Raw genomic sequence first — 12,486 nt, 5'->3', positions numbered from 1 at the left:
CCAAAAAGAGACAGGATGATATGCAAATTCACATCCATCGCTGAGATGTGACCACACTAAGCTCTCCTTTTCATGCTCATTTGCAACTCAGGGTGCCTCAAGAAGATACTTTGGGCAAAGATTCCAGCTGACTATAATCAGGGTTTGTCTATTCCTGTGGTGTGATTCCTGGTGATTAATATGGGACCATCCTGAAGTGTCAGTGAACTGAAAGGCTCTTTCAGTGCAACTGGTCCAGTGTGAATAGACAAGTCTGTGTGTAAGTGAACAAACAAAAGAAAGCTTGAGGGAAATATATGCAGGGTGACTGCCATTTCCTTATTGCATTCAAAGAGTGTAAGGGCAGTGGCAGGTATTTTACAGCTGTTTAAATGTCACAGGAACATGGCTTTTTCCAAACATTTCCACAGCGTTGACAGGAACCTCTCCTAACTCTGAAGAAGAGAGGCTGCACACTTTTTAAAGTTGCCAATGTGGCTAAAAATAGGGGCTAAAAGAGAGAGAGAGAGACCCTGACCAGAACACATGAAGATCAGCCAAAATAACAGAAGAGAGTTTAGGTTCTAAGAGGAAAAGGAAATGCAGCAAATGTTTAGGAAATAAAAATCCTTTTCTGAGGGAAAAAGCCACATTCCGGTCACCAAATTCATGAGACCAAGTTCCCATCATCCTCTTTGAGGAAAAACCCACAGCATTATTTGTGTGCTCTCTCTGGGAATGGCTGAATTTCCAAAATGTGTGTTGGTATTATTTGATGATGAGCTTACTTTGGCAATTAGCCATCCCCAAAAAGAAGTGGAGTAATTCCTTAAGTAAACTTATGCAGAACTTTTGGGTGCCACAGAATTGCAGTAGCTGACCCTCCATCAGCTTGTTAGAGATTTGCTACTGTGTGAGTCCCACAGGATGTGTAGAGATGCTAGTGAACAGTATAGAATACCAATAGTCAGCATGTAACTGCTCATTTATAAATCACATAACTATTGTAACTGAGTGGGCTAATTATGTGTGCACAATTTTATATAAGAACTTGGGTGTACTGACTTCTGAACCTCTAGTTCTTAAATTTTAAGGGCTTGTATTTTGTGAAATTACATTTTATTCACTACACCCAAACCATTTTTTCTATTACCTTGCAAATTGTTGTCCATAGGAAAGTGCTTGGTTTCTTCAAAGGCCTTGGATATGACTGATCCTTTGAGGAGTGCATTGATAGCATCCACCTGGAGCAGGAATTGCATTAGATCACTCTTAGTAAAACTGCAGGAGAATCTCTGAAGAACTATTTATTGTGCAAAGAAGTTGCAAGTAGTGCATGTTGTCACTAACACATTCACTTAAGCTAAGCATGATGCCTCCACGTCACAGTCTACACCTATTTATCTTGATGGAAATTTCAACTTTAGCATAGGTAATTAAACCATTCCAACCTCAGCTTTTCATGGGAGTATGAATTTTTGGGGCATGGTGTGGGCAGGAGAGTAATGATTTGGGCTCTGATGAACAAGGGATACAGAAGAACAATTTAGCTGAGGTTATAACTGTGTAAAGAGATCTTTTGGTAACATTATTTTCTTTGCACAGAGGGGTAACTTTTCCAACAATTCTGTCCATGAGATCTATTCTTACTGCTCCTAATAGGAAGGTTTCACTACTATTGGTTTTCACACATCTGTTTCAAAGCACCTGTCTTGAATCCAAAGCTGCAGGCCAATAGCCACCGCAGGCCCCAGGTCAAGGAGGAGGCTCCATGCCCCGGGAGGGGCAGGGCATTGAGCGGAAGGGATGGGGCTGAGGACAGTCAGCCCTTAGTGTCACCCAGACCATGGCATGCCTCTCCCCACAGCCCTTAGAGCCGTGCAGAGCTGCCGGTGCGCCATTCAGAATGGACCGAGGCTTCGGCCACCATGGCCGTTGCCATAGTAGCAGCGGCTGAGAGCTCTGGGCCCCTCTGAATTACCACGCCCCAGAGCAACTGCCCCTTTGCGCTCCTTCCCTCCATCAGCAGGCCTGGCTGCAGGTCACCATTGGCCAAATCACTTAAAATGACTTGAATGTTGGTGGAGACAAAACTGTTTCCTCAAACTATCTCACATCCACTTCTTCTCCTCTTACTCTGAAACATTGCTCACTGGATCTCTGCTTAGGCATGGTTTGCTAATGCGGTCTCTGATAGCTCTGTGATAGCGAGTACGCTGCTCCATGTAACCGTGCCAGCGTCCTGTACCTGGTTAAAGAGATGCTCCAGACAGCCATGGAGTTTGTCTTGTTTGTCTGAAGGAATCCTCATGTCACTGGGAAGTTCATCACCTAATAAAGGAAAGATGAATTATTTTTTATAACTCTGGTGTGGCCAAACTGTGGCTCATGAACCATGTGTAGCACTTATACAGTTAAAGAGTGCCTCTCGGAGTCTCCTAAACAACCCCCCCCCTCCCCCCCCGGGCCCATTCTCTGCCTACAAAACTAGACAGCGAGAAGTTTGGTGTGATGTGGTTATGGCACAACAAAAAAAGTCCCGTGACCATGGTTTTAACTATGGGCTGTGTCTAGACTGGCAAGTTTTTCTGCAAAATCATCTGGCTAAAATGGCAATCGGGGCTTTTTTGCACAAAAGCGCGTCTAGATTGGCACGGATGCTTTTCCGCAAAAAGTGCTTTTGTGGAAAAGCGTCCGTGCCAATCTAGATGCTCTTTTCTGAAAATGTTTTTAACGGAAAACTTTTCCGTTAAAAGCATTTCCGGAAAATCATGCCAGTGTAGACGTAGCCATGGAGTATATTAATGTAAGATAACAAGCTTGAAGAGATCAGTGAAGACAAATTGGGTAGCTTGGGAGCTCTCCTTCCCCAATCCACAGATCAAAATATTTTTCAGACTATGCCAATACCTTATGTAAACAAATCAGCAACAAAGAACTCTAGTTTGGTCCTAGTGTCTCCTCCTCTCACTATGATTATAATAGTCCCCTGCGGAAAGAGCAGTCCTCTAATTCTTTAGCTATCATGCAAATAGTTTGGTCTATGTTCCTTTCAAGGAATTGCCTTAGCAGCTAAATCACAACCAACAAAGCTACTTTGCCCTATCACGTTGGAGAGCCTCTTTTATTAGGCCTGACTGATAGCCAGCCGCTCACTCACCTGATCCCATTTCATCACTGCCCAGGTAAGAGCTGTTACTCCGTACACTGGTGTAGGAGAGCACAGAGTCCCGGTTACTGTTACACTCACTGGAAGGAGAAGAAAGGGAGACACTTGAAAATTTTGCCTTGCCCCAGGCTCTGATTCGGTTATTACTTGGTTTATATTCAATTCTGTGGTCCCTCAGGGAAATTTCCTTACTCATCAACAGGGGTTGACTTGACTCGGGACTGAATAATGTGAAGTATGGCCTCCTGATTTGGCTATTACACTGTGATAAAACCAGTGGCGGGCCCATGCCAGTTGACTCGGGCTATAGGGCTGTTTAACTACAGGGCAGAGATTCAGGCTGGAGTGGGGGACTCTTGGGTAATGCAAAGAGAGAGAGTCTCAGAGCTTGGTCTACCACAATTAAACAGTTCCTGAGTCCAAACCCTGTGAGCCCAAGTCAGGGGCCAGCCGAGGTTTTGTAACTACAGGGTAGATGTACCCTAAGAGGGACAGCATCCTTCAGCTCGTGGGACTATTGAAGTGTGGCTGTGAGCAAGTCTCTTATAAAGCACAGAGAGTTTATTAAAGATGACCCAGGAACATGCATGGGGGGTGTCCAGTACACAATTAAACTCGGTGTACTTGATTCTCCATGGAGCCCAAGCATAGGGGCCTGGTCACAGATTCTCAGCCATCTAACTCAAGGGTACGTTAAAGTTGCAGGGGCATGGCTGGGAGAGCAGGGAAGGGACCCTTAACAGCCTTATGCCAGTGGGGAATTGGGCATAGTAGAGTGTTGCACTGTCATGTTCGTTCCCTTCTTTGCCCTTGCCATACTCTCTCCCCTTCTTGTCCCAGCTGTGTCTCTCCCCTTATATTGGGAGGTGTTTGGTGCAGACACAGGAGGCAGTGGAGCTGGGAGGCACAGCTGGCATGAGACGCATTTGAGTCATTTCAACCAGCTTTATCCCAGAAGAGATGCCTTGTACACAGGGGGAAATCTCCAGCACAAAGTGTCCTCCTGCTTCAAGTTCCCTTTGCCCATATTCATGGTGCAAAGAGAATGGGATGGACTGGAGAATCCAGTTCACTGTTTTTATCTAGCCTTGCCTTAGAATTTTTCAAATCTTGGCTTTGGAAAGTCACCAATCCTCGTTCTAAAACATGCAGACCTAAAACAGAAGGGCTTTTAACTTTGGTATTGGAAGCATGAGAATAATTTCCCCTCTGCCTCATTAATATAAAGAACCTACAGAGTCCTGTCTCCCTGAACTGGATTTTGTTTGTCCTTGTAAGAGCTATTATCAGCAAGGTCTGTTTTCTCTTCTTTCTGAAGAAGTTTAAAGGGAGATAGCCAAAACTTATGGCTGCTGCACTGCAATACAAACCCTTGTGGGGGAAACACAGCTTCTGAATTAGCTCTCCCAACAGTCAACCAGAAAGGAGCGTGGTTAATGCAAAGAAGGCATATTCTTATCTGTAATTTGCTCATTTTTGTCGCTCCCCAGGATCCATTTTCTGGATCAAAAACTATCAGAATACATTTGAGTAACTATCATATCTGTTACGTGTACTTAATTGTTTGCCTCTGTCTAATAAAGATAAGACAGAATAATCTCTCTTATCTTACATTTATGTGTAAAATTATGAAGCAAATGACAGCCCCACAGAGACCCCTCCTTTGATCTCGCAATTACCCACAGTAGATTAGTTTCAGTTATAGAATCTCTTAAAGTAAAACAGAGTTCAGAAATAGGCTGATGATAAAAGAGCAAGACGATTCCTTAGATTTCATTAAAAGATCTTCAAAGCACATAACCTGGTTTTCATTTTGGGGTGGGCAAATGTCTAGTTGGAACAAGTTTGAACCCATCAAAGTCACCTATTTGGTACATAGACAAGAGTTTGAACTAAGAAAATGCATTTTTCTATTTGTAAAACTCTACTTATAGAGGAAATAAATGTTAATTTTGGTGAATGAGACTTTAGAGCTCAAGGTATCACTGTTTTAAAACAAGAAAGAAAAAGAAATAGCATATCTGATCAAACTGTTATGGCTTATTTTTCCTCACTTTGTAGAATCAATGTTTCATTGAGGGTTCCATATATACTGGCATGAACACTTGCAGGTTCAGGGCTGTTTCTTAGTATCTTTTAGTGTTCAGCAGTTGTTGCTGCTATCAGACTCATGCAAAGCCCAATCTAGTCACATTTCCACACCCAATACTGTGATGGAAATGCTGAGCCTATCTTAATGCTGTCTATGTACCACACAGAGCAAGAAGAGGGTTGTGAAGAATTTCAGGTACCAGCAGCCTCTAGTCAACTTTGCCCTTTAGTGTAGACCAGGTCTGACAAATTTAGCTGGTGTACAGAGAGCAGAATAAGGATCTTTGCACCCTTCAGGCCCAGAAGCAACCAAACCCAAACTAACTCTCATTTGGAGTCACCAAGAGTCCAATCATGACCTTTGAGAGTTCATTCTAACCTAGAACAGCCAAATCATAGAATCATAGAACACTAGAACTGGAAGGGACCTAGAGAGGTCATCAAGTCCAGTCCCCTGCCCTCACGGCAGGACTAAGCACCATTTAGATCATCCCAGACAGGTGTCTGTCTAACCTGCTCTTAAATATTTCCAGTGATGGAGATTCCACAACCTCCCTAGGCAACTTATTCCAGTGTTTTTCCTAATGTCCAACCTAAACCTCCATTGCTGCAATTTAAGCCCATTGCTTCTTGTCCTGTCCTCAGAGGCCAAGGAAAACAATTTTTCTTCCTCTTCCTTGAAACACCCTATTCGGTACTTTAACCAAAGGGTTAAAGATTTAAAGCAAGGGTTCTGAATTTTCACTGCTATGCATCTTGTGTTGTTATGTACCTCCCTACACAATGAGGTACCATTCTGCTAAGGTAGAATTTAACACCTCAGTTGCATCCGTGTAAATAGCAACAAAAGGCACAAGGCAGTGGAAAACCAGTTCATCCTGCACAAAGCTCCAGAGACGTGTGATTAGATTGAATTATTCTTATCTTTGTAACTTTCTTTGACAAGCCCGCTGTGTACTAGAGCAGGCCTAGAACATGCACATCCTTCCCCATTAGAAAAATGAAAAAGGCAACTTGTTTCATCTCTTCTGAAGTCCTGCCTTTAAAAACGTACTCTCCCAAGAAAGCCAGCTCTTGTGGAGTGTGTGAGCAAATATTCCAGAAGAAGCAGCACATCAATCTTGTCTCAAAAACAAGATTTTGAGACACCTGACTAAATATTTGTGTTTGTGGTTTCAAAGATCCATTTTTTTTTAAAGCTAAATGTTCATTTCTGCTTCTGAGTTTTCGACTTCTGGGGAAATTGTTCAGACTTAAATGAAAAAATCCTCTTACAATAGTATCTCTTATAAGATCAAGCAGTCTGCAAACTCTGTCGAGTGTCTGTGGCTCACAGTTATATGGGTTAGGAGGAGAAAAGTCAAATTAGACTTTTTGATATTCTAAAAGTCTTGGTTTTGGGGGGGTTGTGAATGGGGCACGGGGGAGGGAGTGTTTTCTATGTTTATCTCTGTGCAGTGAGGTAACTTGAGCTTAATAGCATACAGCTGACTACAAAACAAAGCACTGACTTGAAAATAATGTTGCTTATTATTTCCTAAGAGAAATAAGCCCCAGAGAAGCTAGTTCTAACATGGTGCTGCACAGCTGGGTTCTAATCCCAAAGCACATCGACTGGGATTTTCAAAGGATTTAACGGAGTTAGGTGCCTAAATTCTCTAGGCATCTTTAAAAACCCTAGTGGTGGTGGGCATCTCTTAGGGCATTGGCTAGGGCACTGGTAATTATGTAACCAGCAGCTGGTTCAGTGTGCTAACTAAAGATGCAAAATCCCATTTAATTAACAGGCTAAACATAATATTTAATTGGTTAACTGATTAAAGGGCGGTTAAGCCGGGGGGGGAGGGGGGAGCCACCCCCCCCCCCCACCACAGGTAGGCTGGAGCACCCCCGCCCCCTGGCTGCGAATAGGGGCTGCTTTGTCTGGCTAGAGCGCCCCTGCCTGCAGCGCACCCAAGCTGGGCTTGACACGGACAGGGTCTGCTCCAGCTGGGCCGGCAGGAAACAGCTCCAGTGCCCGCCCGTTAACCAAAATTGATGAGCCTCACCTGTTAAGAGTGAGGCTTACCAGTTAACTGGTTAACCATTCATGTCCACAGTGAGAACACCATGAGAAAAACTTTGGCGTGCTTCATTCTATCTTGAAAACCTGAAGGGGGATTCCCAAGATCTGGCCAGAGGCTTCACAGGACTTCCTGCAAGATATGGGAGCGCTTGCGCCTACTGAAAGACCATGAGAAACACGATACTTTAAGATCTGCTTGATGTGAGGACCCTTGCAGGTGTTCTTGTACCCATGATAGGTCTTACTGCTTCCTACAAATTGAGCATTACTGGAGGATCCTAAATGGAGTAATGCAATGGGGGGGGGGGGGGCCATATTACAATACCATTCCACTTTACACACTACACTGGTCTTATAACTTTCCCATGAACAGAAACACAGTTGGAACCAAAATAATGCCTTGTGTAATACTACAGACATGATTGGAGATACACCAAGGATAAATTCAGATGTCTGTGTTTGCCAGGGGAATCATATGGCAGTTTATCAGCCCACAATGCGTAACACTAAGGGTGGCTATCCTTGTAACAGATCACCACACACATATTAATATTAGGAAGTACAGTCCAGTACATGCTTTTCCTTTGCTCTTTTATCATGCAATGTAATGTCTAGAAATTGTTTTGCCTCAGAACTAAAATCACAATGACCAATATAGTATCATTACAAGTCGGCTGGCAAGCTCTCCTGAGAACTGGTGCTACATTAACACTGTCTGCCCTAGAAACCTGAGACAGGGAGCAAGAGACAACCACCAGCATAATCATTACCAAAGTCTAATTAGTCTGTACGTTCTGTGGGCAATGCGTTTATACACATAAGGCACTCAACCATCAGGAAAAACTACAGAAGCTGCGGGGTAGGTCTTAAAGCAATGGGTGACTCTTCCTGAACCCCCTGGAGAAATCCCTCCAGTAGCTGCTGCACTTTACTGAAGAACAGCCTCCTTTTTGACCTTACGTGGATCTCTGATCTTTTGACCCTGCAGTAAATGGATCTTGTGATAGCCTGTGTGACATGTGAACCGCGTCCAATTGATGCAATGTTGTGAATCCAGTACTGGATACACTTAAACGTGTAACATATGAGCAGGAACTGGGGCCTGTTCTTACACTCCCTGGTACCAGTGGGAGTCTTGCCATAGGCTTCTGTGGGAATGGAATCGAGTCCTAAGTGTCCAGAAATACAGGTCCATTAATTGGGTAATGGGAAACACCCTGAAGCATTTACTCAACAGCAAGACTTGAAGTTATTTCAAGGAGAGTTTTGCTAAGTAAGCAGTAAGGATTTGGGGACAAACTATAGTTTGCATAGCACTTTTAAAGTTGCAGAGAGGTAGCCATCAGTGTTCCCTCTAATCTTTTCCATCCATGTGCAGAATGATTTTTTTTCCTGCTCGCCAAGGCATGTGCAAATGTGCACCGAAACCCCTGCTGTGGGCTCTCTGCTCATCAGCCGGGCGGCATTTGAATCTCTCCTGAGTGGCCGCACAAGTACCCAGCTTACAGGAAACTCTGGTAGCCATGTTAATAGGTTTTAGCAAAAACAAGGAGGAATCCTATGGCACCTTAAAGACTAACAAATTTATTTGGGCATCAGCTTTCATGGGCTTTTATAGTGTAAGCATCATATATAGCTACCATGTGTTAGTAGTGGTATAATGCCATTATTATTCACAATTATCAATTTCAACAGCATGCACCTCTGTAGTTACCTGACTTTCTGATCATTAATCTGTCTTGATCTGTCTAGTTACCATCCAGTACTGTAATACTGAGATTAAGTCACCTCAAAGTACTAGACCAACCACAAGGCAGAGCCATGTATATCTTTAAACACACCTGTAGGAGTCTCTGAAACTCATTGTGTCATGTCCTGAGTCTTCCTGGTCCTCTTCAGAAACTTTGAAACAAACCTTCTTAATCCCACCATGCTCAGCTTTGTCAGTGTCGCTCTCTTCGGCTCCCAAGGAAGGTGGGGATGTCTCCTCAGTGGGCAGAGAATCACATGTGCCAGTGGGTTCTGTTATGGTGGATAAAAGCCTACAAAGGTAAAACACATTGCTCTCAGTGACTGTGTGTAAACTTGTGAGCTATGCATTCGCTACTGTGATCTGAACCCAAGGGACACTGGGAATCAAAAGGAACATTTCTATAAGTTGAGTTAGCTATATATAGATGGGAACTACATAAAACTCAGTCTGATTCACTGGAGTTCATGCAAGTTTTGTTTTGTTTTAGTTCATGTGAACTCACAATAGATGAATTTTGCATTCATTCCAAACCTAAAGTACAACGTGAAACTTGGCAAAAACTGCCAAGTTCTGACTTGTTTAAGGTTCAAATAACTAAGCAAACATTGCCTTTAACAATACTGAAAAGTAGGTGAGTTTTGGTTATGAGAGTTTTGCACAGGTCTAGATGATCCCCTCCCCTAACACAGTATTTGGGATTAAAAAAAAGACCGCAACACAGTGCTGTCGCAGTATGCTAGGAATAGGCACCCACCCAGTTTTTTGCAAAATACTGTGAGATTTTTAGGCACATTTTGAAGTGTAATTATTTACTGAAATAAATTATTCTGCACAAACAGTCTCACTTCCATCAAGAGTGAAGAAATGTCCCCTTGTTTGCATCCTTTTTCCAGCTGGATTTTCTCTAGACACTAACTGGCACTCCAAAAACCACAAAGCATACACCATAAATCTGCCTTTTACTTGCCAATGGAGGAAGCCCTGTAGTCAGTATTTGCTAACTCTTTCAGGAGATCTCTTCCTGCTCAGACAGGTCTAAAGCCTTGCAGATTTTCCTGCATGCCCTGAGTCCGACAAACTGTAATCACATTTATAAAGAGAATCCAATCCCTTTTACTTGACCGACCTGTTAAGCTGACTTCAGTGCTGAAAGCCCAGAAAAAGAATAGAAAGCAAAGACTGAGCCCCTTCCACTGTTCATCTTAGAATAAGAAAATGTTATCCCCCATAACTCAAGTAGGGCAAGTATCCTAAGAGTCTATGAGCCTGACACACACTCACAACCACCACAGTCACCAGCTAAAATGCACAACTGGGACATAAGCACTGGCCTTTGTAACTGGTTCCAATCCTGCCATATTCCCCTTTCCTTCTTCATTCCAACATTCTCAGCCTCATTTGTTCCTTTCTTCTCCTGTTCCTATCTCTGCGCCTTCTCCCATCCAGCCCCTCTCCATGGAATGAACTAGTCTGCCAGGCTCTCCTATCTAAAATAGCTCCTGTCCTTGGGCTTCTCAGTCTGGCTTCTACTTTTTTGTCAGTCTTATAGACAAACTCTTCAAGGAAGGGATTTTCCCAGTGTCTGTGCCTAATACAGCACTTAGCCTACACTTGAAGCTTAACAAATACAGGAATCAGAAGCAGTATAGACAACCCTTCGGTCTAACACAGACTTCAATCCAGTAAGCGCAAAGAGAACCTACACCAGCTCATTAATAGTGCAACTGACATATGGGGTACGTCTAGACTACAGGCTTTTATCGACAGAGGCTTTGTCGACAGATACTGTCGACAAAGCTTCCGTCAATAAAGAGCATCTAGACTACATCCAGTTCTGTCGACAAAGTAAGCCGCTTTGTTGACATGAGAGTGTAGACGCCAAGGACAGCGTAGATGCAATAACACCTTCTGTCTACAGAACTCTGTTGACAAAAGGCATTATTCCTCGTAGAATAGATGTTATGTTGACAGAACTTGGCGGTAGTGTAGACGCAGGTATAGTTTTGTCGACAAAAGTCCACTTTTGTCGACAAAACCGTGTTGTCTAGACACCCAGAGATACAACCCTGCATATATGCGGAGAGTGGAGTGGATACCCATGCAGGACTCTTCTCTCCCTCTCCTGCCAGCTGCCAGGTGGGGGCAGGAATAGCAGGACAGGTCCCTATATTGCTAGTATGAAAAGGACACAACAAACTCTGTCTAAATCACCCTGAAGGAGGAGCTAAGTGCCAGCCCTGTCTGGGCCCTCTCTGTCCCCCACGCCTGGTGATGACTGATCTGTGGAGCCCTGCTGCCATGTCCCTGCTGCCCCTAACCCCCAGCCCCTGCTTTCGTGCTGCCTGCCTCTTTCCTGCAGAAACTTGCCCCCTCCTTGCTCATCTGTGCTCCCTCCCCCATCCCTTCCCGATGATTTGCTGTGAGGACGCAAGTAAAATCCAGGTTGCGGATCGGATGATGAGTTGAGCCTGGCAGATGCAGATGGGAGGCAGATCCACATTTTTGTATCCCCTCAGGGCTCTACAAATAGGCAGATGGATCTGCATTTGAGCAAGTCCAGCCTTCTCCATCCAGCAAAAGGCAGTGGCACATTGGGTGGGCACGCACACATTCGTGCTGATGGACACAGAACATAATTCTGTGGTTGCATATTTCCATTTTCTCAGTGTGTCCCTTTTTTCAGGAAGTGCCATCAGCAGCACAAACACAAAACACACAGGGGTCTTTTACTCACTTATTTATCTGAATGACGTATTGCTTCATTTCCTTCACTGCTATCTCCAGCTTATTAAAGAGTTGAAGGTATGAGTCCTGTATCTCCCGGTCTTCTTGTTTCAGCAGAAAGCTGAGTCCCCTTTCCTCCTGGTTTGCTCCCCCATTCTGTTGGCCAAAGCTACCTTCATATTGTTCGTGTGGGCTGGGTTCTCCATCTTCTGGGCTTAGGCACCGCCATGATGGTGCAGCCATGGTGGTGATGCAATGCTGGGTGTACGAGACTGGATTCAAAGTACCTACTAAACATTGAAGGAAGGAGTTAGTGGGATTTTAGTGACGCTATGAACCATCTCTCGATACTTAGAGAAGTTTCTATGGAATTTACTAGGAATTAAACCAACAGGCTCATACAGAAATGTAAACAGGTGAGTCTATAGAAATTGCTTTAAAATCCTACAGTGTTTAATAGAGACTGTGTGCTTCCGTCTAGGAATTCTGAACCTTGTTTAAAGCACTATAGCAAAAATATAATTGTCTAGTTATTCTACAGGACTTCTCCATGCCCTGAAAACTGAACTTTTTGACATGGTTGTATTTCAGGATCACACCAAGTCATGTACTGCATTTTAAGAAAGATGTGGAGAAATTGCAGAGGGTCCAGAGAAGAGCAACAAGAATGATTAAAGGTCTAGAGAACATGACCTATGAAGGAAG

The 12,486-nt window shown here is 43.7% G+C and overlaps 1 protein-coding gene and 1 long non-coding RNA gene across 5 annotated transcripts in view; one reads left to right on the top strand and one right to left on the bottom strand.

The window, feature by feature from the left end:
• Nucleotides 1–12,486, bottom strand: part of PREX1 (phosphatidylinositol-3,4,5-trisphosphate dependent Rac exchange factor 1) — a 267,990-nt gene that overhangs the window by 19,130 nt on the left and 236,374 nt on the right. For 3 of the 4 annotated variants that reach the window (XM_075901236.2, XM_075901237.2, XM_075901239.2), the window contains 5 exons: nucleotides 11,792–12,071; nucleotides 9,146–9,346; nucleotides 3,140–3,228; nucleotides 2,228–2,310; nucleotides 1,133–1,223 (listed from right to left, as the gene is read on the bottom strand). In XM_075901236.2, the coding sequence (XP_075757351.2) occupies nucleotides 1,133–1,223; nucleotides 2,228–2,310; nucleotides 3,140–3,228; nucleotides 9,146–9,346; nucleotides 11,792–12,071 (744 nt within the window). The remainder of the gene's footprint in view (nucleotides 1–1,132; nucleotides 1,224–2,227; nucleotides 2,311–3,139; nucleotides 3,229–9,145; nucleotides 9,347–11,791; nucleotides 12,072–12,486) is intronic. The other variant, XM_075901238.2, reaches the window with a different exon arrangement.
• The window catches only part of LOC142818856 (uncharacterized), a 144,284-nt gene that overhangs the window by 98,710 nt on the left and 33,088 nt on the right, over nucleotides 1–12,486 (top strand). The window lies entirely within an intron of this gene.

Source organism: Pelodiscus sinensis, chromosome 17 (genome assembly GCF_052426305.1).
Source record: "Pelodiscus sinensis isolate ZL-2025 chromosome 17, ASM5242630v1, whole genome shotgun sequence".
Lineage (NCBI taxonomy): Eukaryota > Metazoa > Chordata > Testudines > Trionychidae > Pelodiscus > Pelodiscus sinensis.
The sequence above is the reverse complement of the archived record's forward strand: the minus strand, read 5'-3'. Positions and strand labels throughout refer to the sequence as shown.